The sequence below is a fragment of the Typopeltis vanoorti genome, chromosome 9 (genome assembly GCF_054136105.1).
Source record: "Typopeltis vanoorti isolate ZY-2024b chromosome 9, IOZ_Tvanoo_1.0, whole genome shotgun sequence".
NCBI lineage: Eukaryota > Metazoa > Arthropoda > Arachnida > Uropygi > Thelyphonidae > Typopeltis > Typopeltis vanoorti.
The window spans coordinates 18,267,198-18,284,425 of NC_143557.1; the positions used below are offsets into that span (position 1 = coordinate 18,267,198).

Consider the following 17,228-nt stretch of genomic DNA (forward strand, 5'->3'; position numbering starts at 1 on the left):
ACATTTGTGAATAAGGAGGAGACATCAAAACTGACCATTATGTCAGTGTGTTTGAGTGTAAGGTTTTCTATACTGGCTTCGAAGTGGGCTGAGTTTTTTATGTGTGAAGGTGTGTTGCCAGTATAGTGTGAGAGAGCTTTGACCAAATGTTTAGCTAGTTTGTATGTGGGGGAATCAATGCTATCCATTATGGGACGTAATGGCACATTTTCCTTATGTATTTTTGGGAGTCCATAAATACGGGGGGGGGGGGGGTATGGAGTTAAATGGTTTTAATTTGTTAGTGATTTCCACAGGCCAAGAAGTGACTTTCTTAAGGAGCCTGTGGAGTTTTCTAATTTGTGAGTTGGTGGGATTGTACTCGATAGGGAGGTAAGTGGCACGATCTAACAATAGAGCTTTCAGCTTACCTATGTAATCCTTTTGGTTAAGCAATACTGTGGCATTCCCTTGATCAGCTTTGGTGATTATTATTTTCTTGTTTTTCTTTAATTCTAGTAGAGATTTAATTTCTTACTGGGCATGTTGTCTTTTGGTGGTTTAGCTTTGGTCAGAACACAAGCCACATCCAGTCTAACATCGTTGGCGACGTGGTTTGGAAGGTGTATCCGGCGTTGAATTCGTATCATAATATCTTCAGCAGGTATTCTTCTGGGTGCAATGGCGAAGTTGTGGCCATGTGCGAGGGTGTCGAATGCTTCAGGTTTCACACTAAATGAAGAAAGGTTGACTACCGTTTCGGTAGGAAGTTGTGGTTTTGAGATCGAATTCTTTTTTAAATTTTCAAATTTTTTGATGTTTCGATCTCGTACTTTTTTAAATTCTTTCTCTGCTGCAGTGCACGAGATGTCGTATAAAATAGACCAAATTTCATGAAAGTTTGAGTGCTTGCAGGCTATTTTGTTTGGCAAGGAAAATTCTACACACAAATAGAGAGGACAGCCGTGGGTTCTCCACTCTCCCAACCCTTGGCCAACTTTTGAAGAGAAAGCCTTAAACTCTGCCCCACAAAAACCAACCATTTGGCTTCGCTATGTTGATGATGTGTTTGCTATTTGGGTACATGGCTCCGATGCACTCCTCTCCTTCCTGACACACTTAAACAACCAACACCCCAGAATTAAATTCAGGGGTGTTGGTTGTTTCTTCTGGAAGAAGAAAAAAACAACTGTCTTCCTTTCTTAGACACACTAGTCACCCGCCAGCCTGATGGAACCTTGGTTTTCTCAGTTTATAGAAAACCCACCCATACAGGCTGATACATTCATCAACAATCCCACACCCCTCCTCGCAACAATATGGAATCATTAAAACACTACACAACAGGGCTAAATCTGTAGAAATCACAATGCCCTAACCACAGAACTAAACCACATTCTCAACACTTTCTCAGCCAATGGCTATCTCTCCCAAAAAATCCAAAAAATATTGAAACCAGTAAACCACAAACCCCCTCCCTCACAACAAGGATTACTCTAAATCCATCACCATACCCTATATCCGAGGCACTTCAGAAAAAATTACAAAAATCCTAAAAAAAACATGACCTTGTTACAGACCATGTAAAAAATTGGCATCCCTTATCCACTCTACTAAAGAGCAACCTCCCCACCTCCCTAGACCTACCTGGTGTATACCAGGTCCCTTGCAGCTGTAAGCTGTCCTACTTTAGCCAAACAGGCAGGACAGCAAATATCAGAATTTCAGAACACAAGGACTACATCCAGTTTCACCAATACAGCCACTCTGGTCTTGCTGACCATGCGCTGGTGGAAGAAAGCCACGATATATTTGTATTTACTGTAGTAAATACAAACATGAAAGGCTTTTCATGGAATCAGCTTCAGCCCTAAGAAACAATCCAAACCTCAAAAAATTTGGCTGCATGAGACTGCCTCAAATTTGGGAAACCTACATCAGAAGACCTTCAGCCCAATCACCCAAGAATACCAACATTGCCTGCTAGGGGTCACCATCTGAAGTTTAGGAGAAATAATAGCTTCCTGCTTCTTCCTCATTTACTGTTTGTTGTGCCTGAGTGCGCGTGTCTTGTTCTTAAGTTTCTTGAAAATGGCAACGTGATGTTGCCGAAATATTGAAGTATATTAAAATTTATTTTAATGTTGACGTTGTAATTTCCATAAATTATATAGTAAAAAATGCATAACCAACGTCTTCACCTTTCCACGAGAAAGGTGATTAAGATGCAACCACATATATAGGTGGCATTAGTGGCAGAATCATGTTAAAATTTATGAAGATATTTTCAGTCAAAACTTTGTTTGTTTACACTTCGATAAAGGATTAAACTAAATGTATTATAAGATCTGATAATATTGGAGTTTTGATAGTTTACAGTTTAATTTGGAATAAAATTGTCAGTAAGATGTTAATAATAATGTATACTTTCATGTAGCACTGTGATAATCATATATCCGTTGAGAGTACATATCAGAAATTGCATGATGATGATGATATCAGCTATGAGAAACTTTCCTAATCTCAATAAGTATGGCTGCGTTATTTTGCCTAAGATATAAAGCTGTGTACTATATTGCTGGAACTGTGCTTTGGGAAATGGATGAGATTCGGGTGGTGATGGGTGACAGTGGACTGAAGAGTTTAGAGGGTACATTGCAAGTGTTGCAAAGACTGCACATCTCATTGTCAACTTGATAAGTACACTGACATGTACAGGTGTATGGACAAGCTAGTCTTATAAGGAAAAATAAGTTTACAGAAGAACTCTTTACATTTAAAACACTGTATGCAAGTCTAAATAATATTTTCAGTTTTCAAAAAATACATATATTTCAATGCTAGCCATGTTTTTTATCATGGGCTGTGAGAGTTTTTGACCTCCAATCTTCTTCTGGTTCCCATCTGCCATACGGCCGCGGTAGGGTAGCTATATGCTACCATTCTAGGGAGAGATGATTATGAGCAAGGTGGTTTCCCGTTGCCTTCCTTGCCGTAAGTATTTATGACTGTAACCTGTATGTTCACGGGGCCGGTTTGCCTGCTTGCGGGATGAAAAACCCCAGATAAACTGGCCCCAGACATATGGTTGCGAAGCGCAAAGCCACTAGGCTAACCGGGCAGTTAGCCTAGTTGACCTCCAATAATGGGTCTTTTTGACTCCATGGAAGCCTAGAAATGATAATGTTATTGTTATTTCTGAGACACGTATAGAAATAATTTTACACATGGAGTAATACTGTTGGTATTATGTCGGTATGTGGAAAACCTATTAATAACAAACATTTTTCAGTCTTTTTCACAAAATATCATTTCTAGAAAAGTTTCCTCATTATTTTATTTGCTAAGTATCTTGTTATAAAAACTTTTGATTACTTTGATTTTTGTTTAGTGGTGTCAGGTTGAAAAATTTATTTTTTTCCCCCAGTGGGACATGCACTCTTATCAATTAATGGTATTCCAGTAAGTGGAAGACAACTTGAAGATGGTAGAGATGTATTTGATGTCCTGAGCAGTGAAGAAAATTATCCTATTAACATCAAATTTGGCAGGCCAAAGCTGAACACTAATGAAAAGATTGTTTTAGCCAGTACATTCCATTCGTAAGTGTATTGAGTTGATTACAGGAAGATTTTATGGTTCTTATGGTTCTTATATAGTTTTAATAGTTATATTCAAGTTAATTTTAAAAAAAAAATAAATAAAAACATAAGTATAGAACATTTATAGTATATTTATTATCTGTATTAAAATTCAGATATCTCACAAGTTAAAAATATAAAACTGAATTGAAGTTAAGAAATTAGTAATGCTGTTTTTATAAAAATTGTTATACATTTTTGTGTGAGGTGTTATTTTTATCTTTAGTTACTGAAATCTTGCATAGATATATAAAATAAATCTATTTAAGTTAGTTGTTAAAACTTAATTGTAATTTTGCATGAGCTGTCAAGTGTTGAAATGTTAGTATTTTTATGGAATAAGGGAGATTTTACAAAATGTTAAATAATGAAGGAAGTGAAAGTTACTGCTATATTTTTGGAAGTGATTAAATGATCTTACCTAGTGCACAAGATTGTAAAATAAAGAACTGTCGTTATTTCGGGATGTTTCATAATGAAATTCTAATTGAATAAACTTTGTTTTGCACCGAATAAGAGCTTTGTTGTTTCAAGCCCGATGCTGGAAAATAGTAATGGTGGCACACAATGGCAGACTTGAGTGGCAGTTTCTCAGCTGCATTTTTGAGCATGTGTGGAAGCGAAAATAACGTTGCTAAATGTTCAACTGTCCAGGGAGTAGGAAAGGACCACAACAGAAGAAAACTGTGGAGTTTCAGTGTCTTCAGTATATGGAGACTGGATGGAAATTAGAAGAAAAGCTAAAAGTATTAGACTTGAGAGGATATCCTTGTATAAAGAGATGTGTGAAGTTTTTAGTAGTCGTTAATCCATATAGGATTTATTTCAATTAAGGCTGAAAATGTTGCTCTCCAGTTCATATAAAATTGGGCCAAGTAAAGTTTGTTTTACATAGGATTCTCAGTCAAATAGGTGATTTTTAACTATTGGCATGTTTTATTTATTTCCTCAAAACCTTTCATATAGAAGTTAAGGTTGTTCTGAAATGATAACTGTTGATAAAGGTTTAAGAAGAATATTATGACTTTCACATAGAAAGTTAATTCATTCTAAAGTGATGATATAGCTTTTAGTATTGTATTCAGTGGAGTTTGCTGTTATAGAAATGCCTTGGATGAAGACAAGATATGTTTTCTGTAGTATTATGTGATTTAAGATGCAAAAATAATTTGACTGACTTTTATGTTGCTGTCATATAGAAAGCAACATAAGTCAGTCCAATGTTGCTGTCATATAGAAAGCAGTTTTTCTGTTAGTCTTTCTTTTTGTGAAATACTTCACAAAAAGAAAGGTTATACTTCACACACTTGTAACCAAAATAAAGATTTTTATTTTGGTTACAAGAGTGTGAAGACAATCTTTTAATGGGTGATTAAGGTTATTTAAGAAGTTAAGTTACATATGAGATATCCTGGCATATTATTATCAACATTTGACCTCCATGGAGTCAGAGACTCATCGTGTTAGGTACTCACTATTGCATACAATGCTCATCCAACCGCGTCTTAAACTGATTCAATGTGTCTGCATCCACAACACACTCAGGCAACAATGCATTCCACTTGCCAACCACCCTCCATGCAAAGAACCATGCATATGAAATGTGTGCAAGGTTTACTAAGAGTTTAGTTTGAGTGTTTTCTTTTTATTTTGAATTTAAGAGTTCTAACCACTTGGATTGGGTGAGAGAAATAAGTAAAAATAAATTCACCCCCCCCACACACACAGACATATGTATCTGTATCTGCTAACTTTATTTCATGAACTTGACACAAGAACTTCTGCTATGTCATATGTAATTATCACTTCAACTTTTGCTGATTTGTAGAGAATGTTAAACAATGCTTCTATGCAGAATTTCAGTTGCTAATACCAGTTGCAAGTGCCTGGAAAAAAAAAAAAAAAGATTTCAAGGCTGTGAAATTTTGTTGGTGCTATTCTTAGAAACTGAAGTTAGTTGGATCATGTGCATGCATTTAGAGGGTAATCAAGTGTGGTCATCACATGTAGTGGGGGAGGATTACATAACTTGATTCATGAGGCACAGAAGATAAGTGATTGTAATGCCTTGAACTGCCGAAAGTTTTTCCACTTGGTTATACTATAAATTAAAGATGCCAAGAAATTATATTCTTGGTTTAATCCTTTATCCAAGTGTAAGCAAACAAAGTTTACACTACATGTATATGTGTGAATGTATCCTTATGGTCATGTATATGTGCTTTGTATTATAGGATACTGAGGCAAGTAATGTGTCATTAGCCTCTATATATGAGTTGCCCAGTTGTGAAGTTATTTCATGTGCAAACTTTGTTTGCTTCCACTTGGTTAAAGGATTAAACCAAGAACATAATTTCTGGGCATCTTTAATTTAATGTCTTGAACTGTATAGATGAGCACTACAGAACGTTACTTTCCTTAGAAGTGTCATCATTATTTAAAAATGAATATAGTAATCTATCTGACCTTCAAAACAATGACCCTTCAGTTAACAAACCCTTGCATGTTAGCCAACTTCTGGTACAGCACCAAGTAATTGTACTTCAGTTATCCACCTCTTCAATTATTAGAATAACAAATTGCCTTCCGATCATGGTTGGATAAACGGTGGATTAGTGAAATGAACTAAAGCATGCATTAAAAAAGGACACTACAGTTAACAAGAAATAAACTTGTCTTTTATTTTGGCATATATACTACTCTAGATATTTGTTACAAAAGTGTAACAAATCAAACATGTTATGCCCTATACTAGTGCTTCCCAAACTTATGGATGTAAAGGCCCCTTGGAAAAATTTAAATATTTCACGGTCCCCATCGAAAAAAAAATCATAATACAGACATATATTATTATAATATTTATTGTATTTATATTCAATACAAAACATACACAGCAAATATTGTAAAAATCAAATGCAAATATTACATTTTTAGCATCTTGTATACACATTTGACATGGTACACCTAGTCTTAAAACATTTAAAATTTGTTTTCATTATTTCACGGCATCCCCCACTTGGGGGCTGCAGCCCACAGTTTGGAAAGCGCTGCCCTATACATTTAATTTTTACTGTGAAAATCAATTGTATGGTATTTTGATACACATTATCAGCTATATTTAATAACTACTATCATAACTATACATAAAATGAAAGTTTAATAGTAGAATAGACTTTGTGCTGTGAGTTATGAAGATTAATGGAATGAATGTATTGCCAGCAAGAATATTACTTCTTGCATTATGGATTTATTGCTTAAATCTGCACCTCCATTTAAGGTATAAGAATGGTGTCTTTCCACTTTCACGTCACACTTTGATGTGCTATTCATCTAGGACAGATTGACGTTGCCCTAGATCACATATGGGCAACCCGAGGGCCAGATCCAGCCCTCTACTTCTTTTGATCCGGCCCTAATCTATTTCAGCAAAGTTTGTCTGATTCATGGTGAGAGAAAACATGGTGTGTTCTACTAACTCACGTTAAGCTGACGTCATATGACTTGTGCAAAACACACTATGTTTTCTCCAACCAAGGTCTCTTTCTCACTTTGACTAATGGCGTCTGTGAACGTGTTACAACGTGTCAGTTTGGTACTTGCATTGGTGTTGTGCTTTGTTCAGCGCCTGCATTGATGTTATGTTCTGTTCAGTGCTTGCGGTGTAGAAGACAGTTTTGTTTGACAGTTCTGAATATTGCTTATAAATTTGGGACAATGTCAGGGGTTATTGCAAAAAAAAGAAAAGTAGATGCAGAGAATCGTCAATTTCAAGACAACTGGACGGAGGATTATTATTTTATTCTGAATAAAGGTTTGCCTTTATGTTTGCTGTCAAGGAATCGGTATCCGTCAACAAAGAATACAACTTGAAGAGACACTTTACTTCGAGACATGCGGACATTTGATGGACAACTACGAAAAGATGAAATACAGAAGTTGAAGAACTTGGATACCCAGCAGCAAATGTTCAACAAGCAAAGAATGCAGCACCACAGCATTATCAAAGACAGCTTTGTGGTAAGCGAAAAAATCGCTAAACATTCTAAGTCATTTGGTGAAGGAGAATTTATCAAAGAATGTCTGCTGGATGTTGCAAGTATAATATGTCCTGAAAAGAAAATAGACTTCGAGAATATTCATTTGTTGAGACGTACTGTTGTCCGACAGATAGAAATTATCACTGATGATATCAAAAAAAGTTTAAAAGAGAAGATTGCTAGATAGGAAGTATTTTCAATTGTTTTGGATGACAGCACCAATGCCTCCGATACAGCACAATTAGCAATATTTATTCGAGAAGTTGATGCAGTTTTCAACATCACAGAAAAATTATTGGCGCTTCGGCGTTAAAAGGAACAACTACCGGTGAAGATATATTTGAAACAGTCAACACAGTCTTCGAGAGATTTTTGCTTAAATGGAGTTCACTATCTGGCATATGCACTGATGGAGCCCCTTTAATGGTTGGTGCACAGAAGGGATTTATTGGAATAGTTCATGAAAGAGCAATAGAACTACAGATCCATTCGGAAAATTTAACAAATTTTCACTGCATTATCCACCAACAAAATCTGTGTGCAAAATTGATTAAATTCACAAATGTTATGATAGTTGTAGTAGCCCGTATTAACTTTATTAAGTCACATGCACTTAATCACTGCCAATTTAAGGAGTATTTGGCAGACCTATTTTCAATTATGAAGATTTGTCTTATTATTGTGAAGTGAGATGGTTGAGTAAAGGTAAAATGTTAAAACGATTTTATGATCTGAGACAAGACATTGCAGATTTTATGGACATAAAAGGAAGCACAATTAATCAAATAAAAGATGATGAGTGGGTGTGTGATTTAGCATTCCTTGTAGATGTTAAAAAACGTTTAATTTTCTTGACCTAAAAGCTCTGGAATAACTTTTAATGGGATTATAATGATCAAGTGCATATAATAAACTATGTTATACCAACTAGTTTCACCAACTAAGGCTTTTGGCATCTTCAGGGTACATAACTGATGTAAGGCACTAAAAACTGTTGCAAACTATAATCAACCGATTCCAATTATATTAAACAAAGAACAGAGCGCGTACAATACATGCATAGAGCGTGCATGATCTCACTTGTTGTTATTTAGGAACATACTATAGTGCTCGTGAGACTTGAATTACATCGACCAAACTTCAAGGAGCCTTGAAATTAGGCAAAAAGAACACATAGGTGACGTCAATAATAACAGAGAAGAAAAATCGGGGTTAGCTTTTCATTTCTCAAGAATGAACCATACCATAGAGTGGGATAGAAGCACAATTCCTTACATAGAGGAGGACTTCCACTCCCAAATTTTTAAAGAGGCCACAACAGTTTCCCACTGCATACAAAACCTTAACAGGAACCAAAGACTAATCTTACCCATGATCTGGAAGACCCTTATTAGATTTCTCAACTCACCAGAACTGAATTACAGCGCCAACTATAGTATGTTCCTAAATAACAAGTGAGATCATGCACGCTCTATGCATATATTGTATGTGCTCTGTTCTTTGTTTAATATAATTGGAATCGGTTGATTATAGTTAGTAACAGTTTTTTTACTTTTTAGTGCCTTACATCAGTTATGTACCCTGAAGATGCCAACAGCCTTAGTTGGTGAAACTAGTTGTATAACAGTTTTATTATATGAACTTGATCAATATAATCCCATTAAAAGTCATTCCGTTCCTTGTAGATGTCACCGGATACCTAAACGAACTGAATCTTAAATTGCAAAAACAAGGACAATTGGTTCATGAACTGCATGGACATGTCAAAGCTTTTTGTAATAAACTAAGATTGTTGGAAAGTCAGATAAGAGCTAAAAATTGTTATCATTTTCCTACTCTAGCAACTCATAAAAATATTATTATTATGATTACAGAAAACTCCAGAGTCGACAGACTCATTGAGTGAGGCCCTAACATCATGTCAAGAACAACTATTCGACATTCACACAGTATATATCATACCTCGCCTTGAACTCATTCACAGTCATGGACCCACAACAGACTCTGGCAGCTTATTCCACTCATTCACCACTCTCTAAGTAAAAACCATAGCTCTAACATCCTTGCTAACCACATTCTTGTCTAACTTCCATGTATGGCCCCCTAGTCCTCCCACCACCAGTCCTATTCTCAAAAGTATCTTCTGAATTAATCTTATAGAAACCCTTCAGTAATTTGAATGTCTCAATCATATCACCCCTTTTCCATCTATCAACCAATTTCTGCAACCCACAAATCTTCAACCTATTCTCATAAGGTTCATTCCGCAGACCTGCTATCATCTTGGTCACTCATCTCTGGATCCTCTCCACCTCCTCCCCATCAAGAAGAAACCCTGGTGCCCATATCTGGGCACAGTAGTCTAGATTGGGTCTTATCAAGGCTCGATACAGAGGAACGATAACTTGTTTGTCTCTGCTTGTTAAAGTATTTTTCAGCAACCAAGGATATATCCCTTATAATTGTTATGGAGATGAACTGAAGGCACTAATAGTGCAATTTGATACAAGTTTGCCGAACTTCAAAAACAAAGACTCCACATTCGCTATATTTGCTCTTCCAATGGATGCTGATATAAATAATATGCCAGAAAACTTACAGATGGAACTTATTAAGTTTAAGGCGGATTTAGTGCTAAAATCACGATTTTAGCACTCTTTGCACCATTGTTGTTCAATCTGTACATTAATGACAATGGAAAGGGACTGACAGCAGTTTTTCAGTTTGTTGATGCATATATAGGCAGGGTAATCAGAGATGGTACATACTGATATACAGCATTTACTGGGTGATTTTGATAAGCTGGAAGTGTGGACAATGGTTATAAATTCAATGTTAGTAAATGTAAAGTTATGCAGTGTGATGCAGTATTTAACAGCAAGAGATTTTATATTCAAAAGCTAAAGATTTTGGAGTCACTGTTGATAGAAAGTTGAAGTTCTAAAGTCACAACAAAAATTGCAAACACAACTCTGAATATAATTGTGATGTTGAAATGAGCATTGGCATGTAAGGATATGGAAATCAGTTTTTTTTTTACAAGGCTTTGATACGATGAAGATATTTACTGCATACATGAAAAAGAAATTTTAAAAAATAAATAAAAAATTGGAGTATAATTTCTAAGAGTCTTAAGTAAGCTTTTATGTTCAATTTTCAGTTAAAGCAGTTAGTTGATCCTTTCAAAAAAAATATCATGTTTGCTTGAGCCAACATTTTGTTTTTAAGGATTTTTAAAGAATATGGCATGGATAAAAGGATGGCTGACTGACAGATATCAAAAAGTGTGGGGGTTGTGAATCTGCAAGAATCAAGTTAACGAGCGGTGTTCCTCAAGGATCCTTGGTTCATTATTATTCAGTCTGTACATTAATGCCATTGGGAAGGATTTGACATGTGACATACAGTTATTTGCTGATGATGCAAAGATAGGTAGGGTAATCAGGAGTACTGCTGATATGCAGTACTTGCAGAATTATTGAATAGGCTGGAACTATGGGCATGTGAAAATGGCTCTCATTTCATTGACTTTATTATTGTTTACATTTATTAAAATGTTAAGTCATGCACTTTGTTGTGATTAGATATCTAATGTCATATTATATTTGTTGGATTATGCTTGAGGAAACTGAAGAGGATAGCAGTCTTGGAGTTTTAGTAGACAGGAAGTTGAAGTTCAAAGGTCATATAGCAAAAATTGTAAATATAATTCAGAGAATAATGGCAATACTGAAACAAACCTTGTCATGTAAAGATAAGGAAGTCATTTTGCTTTGTCTTGATAAGACCTCACTTGGACTATTGCATGCAGGTCTGGTCTCCTGATTTCCATGGTGAATCTGATACAGTGGAGAGAGAGAGAGTACAAAGGAGTGTCAAAAATGATATCAGTAACGTGGAATACAGATTATGAAGACAGATTGAGAATTTGTAGACCTCTGACACTAGCAAAACAGGAGAAAGAGGGGTGATATGATTGAGACTTAAAAATTTCTGAAAGAGTTATACAGAATTTCAGTAGATAGAATTTTTTATTTTATAGAAGGTAGGGAAAGGATACGAATAGTATGGCCTCACTTGATGAGTTCTTGACTCCTTGGAGGGTCTCTTAATAATAATAATCTTGCTTCAGGAATAGTTGGAATTTATAAAACCAAGAGCAGGGGATACCAAGTACACCTCATTCAAACAATAATCAATTATCTCTTCAAGATCAGAAGACACCCAAATAATTAGCATTCCATACATTAGTAGCATATGAGGATGCCTTTTCAGAAACTCTCATACATATTAAATGTGTTCATGTTGGAGGAATTGGACATTATCGCTGCCACCCTAACCATCAGGTTATGCAAGAGAAATCACCATTATCTGCATCATTTCCATGCTTGCAGATCACCACATATCATGATGGTTTGTTGATTGTAACTAAATCTGCATAGGGAAAGAGGACCAATATGCTTGTTTTATTATATATTAGAGAACAGTAATTAAGAAGAATGCTTTAGTTGGTATATATGAATTAATAAAAGGCATAAATATGGGAACCATCATTAATGAGCTGTGTGAGGATGGAAAATATAAGGTAGAGAAAGAGCAGGTGTGAATATAAATACTTAATGGCAAATGAATTATTCACAATTAATATTTGTGATATTATATGTGTGTCTGATAAGTTGCTGGATGGAGTGAATAACGTGATCCTCTAAACTCTAGACATGCATATGTGCATTTATGATGGCATGATTTAAAAAAAAAAAAAAAAACTTTTGAGAAGAGGGAAAGAAATTTCTTTGTGCACTATAAATAACTCCTGCGATGGGTCTACTGAGTCAGTAGTCAGTAGACTCTAATAATAATAAACAGCCACTATATACATTTGATAGATCAGTAATAACTATGGGGGGGGAACTAATGTGATTAAGTAACAATGTTGATCAAGTGATGGAATAGATGTGGATTGATGGAGCAGCAAATGATCTTGTAAAATTTGTGCTTATGTGTATTTATGTTTCTGTTTTATTTATATTTTGCATGGTTTTCTAAGCATTTTTTTTTCTTTGCTGATGATCAGTATACATAGTAATAGATACATAATTTCCAATCATCAGAATTATTCACCCTTTCTTGAATCCTACATTCATTACATAATTTTTATATATTTAATGTTATGGTTTTTTTTTGTCAGTGGCTTTTCTGGCTTATCAATAATAGATATCTCTCGTATGCTAGTATTTTGTTATAGATCAACCACTTCATATAACACATAGAAGTATTCATTTTTATTCAGAAATAGATTAATTTTTATAATATCTGTCCTTTCTGAAGACTGGAATAAAAATGCTTCTATACAGTGAAAAACATCCCATCCTCAACAGACACTACTATAGAACCAAGAAAACTAAATAGTTTTATTGTACCACTAAATACAGTACACAGACATTTACAATCTGTGTATTATATTTAGCAACAATTAGTGTAATTAGAGACAACTGGAATTACACTTTATAATAAAAAAACACTCCCATCCCACAGACACTATGCCGCATGCCACATACAAACAAAACAGATTTATTCTAGCAATAAATATAGTATGTAACTAAACACCTTTGTCCTAACATTCGCTTTCAAATTTTCAGTTCCAGAAAATACTTTTAATAACTGTTTATAATGCATTTGTTGGGTACAGAAAGCACACAATTTATGTAAAGCAAATTTTCTGAAATAATAAAGATGCATATAAGTATATATATTGCATATATAACTTGAAATATCATTAAGAGATTTCTGTGACATGTTTTTAGAAATTTTAGACATAAAATAAACCAATTTTAGAAATAAAATGCTACCAAAAAAGTTGCAACTAACATGCCATATAAGCTTTGTGAAAATGTGACTATCGCACAGAGGCTATCATATTAAAAGCTAAGCTAGACTTAAAACTGCATTATGTACATTCCTAAAGTAAAATGTAATAATTGTTTTATTTACAGATTATTTGCTATTGCTTCTCAGCTATCACCAGAACCAAGATCTTCAGGCATTGAAGTATTAGACGCTGATACCTTTAAACTGTACTGCTTTCAAACTATAACTGGTAAGAAAATTTAGCTAAACTCATAGTAAATAATATTAATTTAAAGCTTCAATGGGGTGAAAATATCTTCATATTAAAATAATTATGTAACTGTATCTACAATTAGTTTGCTCATGACTACCCAGTTCATTCTCCTTTCTAATTTCCCATAAATTTGGAATTTCAGACAGACAATCCCAAGAAGCTGGTATTTGTGCAAAAGACACCTAGTCCATGATCTCATTAAAACTATCCTCTCGAACTTTCATTTGTAAACATTTGTGTAAGTAATGCTAAGCTTAACATAGTTGGCCTCAAGGAAGTCGTGACTTTACTGCTATTCATCAGTAATAGCAACATGTCATAATTCACTGTATGAAAATGCCTTGCTTATATTGGCATCACCACAGTAGCACTCATAACTTAGCTTGTGTTACCACATGCATAGTTAAGCCTGTTGCATAATCAATTGGATTTTAATCTCATTGAATGATACCACTTAGACATCCCATTTTTCCATGTCTGTTAGACTCATTGCCAGAGCTAAGTAGCTTAGCTGCTTGAAAGCCTAATTAATGCTTTGATAGGGGAGTTAATCTTGTCTGCATAGTGTATAATGGTTATCAGCTACATTTCTTCTGGTTAGTTTTGCAGGATGAAAAACCTGAGTTTCTAGAAGAAAAAAACCTTGTCTCCTCCCCCCCCCCTTCATATGAGATTAGTTAACTCACTTTTACTTGAACGACCTGGATAAAGGTTCTTTGCATTCTTGACAGGTCATTTCAGCTAGTGGGCATGGTCAGAATCAGCTTTGCTTCATAGTCTCTTTTAGATAATTTCAAAAATATATCCAAGAGTTAAATTTTGATTTCAGTCATTTCATGAAATGTGAGGTGTGCTATATTTGTTGATTAGATTATGTTGATAAATTATGGATTTATCAACATAAAAAATTATAACAACATCATAAAAGTGTTGGACTGCATTTGAATCGTTTTGGTATGAGTCATTTGGAGAGATTTCTGCTGGAAAAGAGAGAGTAAGTAATGAGCAGAGAATGAACCTGAGTAAGTAAGAAGCAATGTGAAAGAGCAGGAGAGTAAGGAAGGAGAGATTGAAGTGGTGCTTATGAATAAAGAAGTGGGTAGTATGAGTGTGTAGAGAGAGAGAGAATAAGTGTGCACGACAAACAGGGAGACTCAGGGCCAACAGGGAAACATAGCGTGAGAAAGGTTGATGCTCAAAGAGGATGTCAATGCGTGTGTAGACAAGAAGGGAATGGGATGGCCTCCGAGTCAGGGAAAACAGTTGGATTTGAAGAAGGCTCTTTTGTGATGAGGAAGGAGAAAATGAAATGGCTCAAGTTAAGTATGGAGAAGTCACATCTAATGAGTGTTATTAGTGAAACTTGCTATAGATCTAGGAATGAGCTGTTATGTTTGTATACAAATGCTAGAAGTGTAAGAAATAAGGCAAATGAAATAGTTGCATTGAGTCTATTCACCCAAGAATTGTTGGAATAAGTGAGACATTGTTGGATGAGGATGACATTCTGACAGAAACAGATATGGAAGGGTATATGTATTTCATGAAGATAGAAAGGGTAAAAAGGGAGGTGGAGTGCTATTGATAGAAAAAAAGTTATGTCCATACAAAGTAGAGATGCAAGGAGGAAATAATGGCAGTGGTTTTGAGGTAGTATGGTGTGAGATAGAGGTAAATAGAATGAAATATTTAGTTGGATGTTGCTATAGACCTGATAATGTGGAGGGTAGTGACCATGAAATGTATAAGCAAATTAGCCAAGCAAATGGGAAAAGGGTGATTTTAATTATGGCTGTATAGATTAGGATGATGAGATAGCAAACAGATATGAAGAAACTGAGTTTCTCGTGTTTTTGAGGGGCATCTACCTCAGGCAGTATGTAACTGAGGGCACTCAAGGATTGAGGGTCTTGGATTTGATTATCTCATCAGAGAATGCTATTATAAATGAGGCGTCAAATCTCCCTCCATTTGGTGAGAGTGACCATGAAGTGGTTGCCAGACATGTGAGGACTTCTGTCAGGAAAGGGTATATGTGGAACTACAAGGCTGGTGATTATGAGAAGCTCAGAAGACAGCTTGCAGTTATAGAATGGAATGAGGAGTTGGGTGGAAAGGAGATCAATGCGGCACTATCTAATAGAAGCAATGTCTAAATGTATTCCAAGGGTGAGAAGGTTAAATAAAGGTAGGTGTGAAATGGATGAAGAATGAAGAGATTAAGCATGCAATATAGAGAAAGACGGCATTATGGAGGCAACATAAGTGTAGTGGTAATAATCAATTCCATGAGGAGTACAAAGAACATGCAAGGAGGGTGACCTGGTTGGTAAGATTAGCAAAAGTGCAGTATGAGCAGCAATTAACTAATGAAGCAAAAAAAAAAAAATCCTAGGGAGTTCTTTTGATATATTAAGCAAAAAAAAGGAATGATTATGGTAGAATGCTATGACTGGAGAATAAGGAAATGGTATAAGGACAACTACTGTGGATGATGAGGAGAGACTGGCTTGAGTGATTAAGAGGTATATGGGGAATTGACCAAATTTGATGTTAAAATTCCTGTAGAGAGGCTCTGGTTAAACATGATAACTAATAATTAAGGAATTGACAGCGTACACTAGAAATATAAATTAAATAAACTTTAATATATACTTTCCGCTATTTCGGCAAATGTCACGTTGCCATCTTCTTGGGAACTTAATACAAAGACAAGTGCACGCAAGTACTACATAACAGCAAATGAGAACTGAAGCTAGGAAGCTACCGTTTTCCTAAAGTCCTGATGGTGCCCCCTGGCGAGCTATATTGGTAGTTCTTGGCCTTTGGGCTGAAGTTCTTCTGATAAATGTTTCCCAAATTTGGGGCAGTCTCATGCATCAAAATTTGTTGAGGTTTGGCATGTTCCTTAAGGGCTGAGGCTGATTCCATGAATAGGCTTTCATATTTGAACTTGCTGCGGTGTATTACTGTGGCTTTCTTCCATCTTATTCTGTGGCGAGTATCCAGAGCGTGGTCTGCAAGCCCAGAGTGGCTGTACTGGTGAAATCGGATGTAATCCTTGTGTTCTGAGATTCTGATATTTGCTGTCCTGCCTGTTTGGCCAAAGTAGGACAATTTACATGGGACCCGGTATACACCAGGTAGGTCTAGGGGAAGTGGTTAGTCTTTAGTGGAGCAGATAAGGGATGCCAATTTTCTATATGGTCTGTAACAAGTGGTCAAGTCATGTTTTTTTAAGATTTTGTTGATTTTTTTCGAGGTGCCTCGGATGTAGGGAATGGTGATGGATTTAGAGTAATCTTTTTTTGTGAAGGGGGGGGGGGTTGTGGATAACTGCTTTAAGTATTTCTTGGATTCTTTTGGGGGGGTAGCCATTGGCTGAGAAAGTGTCACGGATGTGATTTAGTTCAGTGGTTAGGGCTTGATCATTCAAACAGATTATTTTTG

The 17,228-nt window shown here is 35.5% G+C and overlaps 1 protein-coding gene across 2 annotated transcripts in view; it reads left to right on the plus strand.

The window, feature by feature from the left end:
- Trs23 (trafficking protein particle complex subunit 4-like protein Trs23) overlaps positions 1–17,228 on the plus strand; it is an 84,782-nt gene that overhangs the window by 21,626 nt on the left and 45,928 nt on the right. For both annotated transcript variants that reach the window (XM_090397632.1, XM_090397633.1), the window contains exons 2-3: positions 3,407–3,581; positions 13,651–13,754. In XM_090397632.1, coding sequence (XP_090253758.1) covers positions 3,407–3,581; positions 13,651–13,754 — 279 coding nt within the window. The remainder of the gene's footprint in view (positions 1–3,406; positions 3,582–13,650; positions 13,755–17,228) is intronic.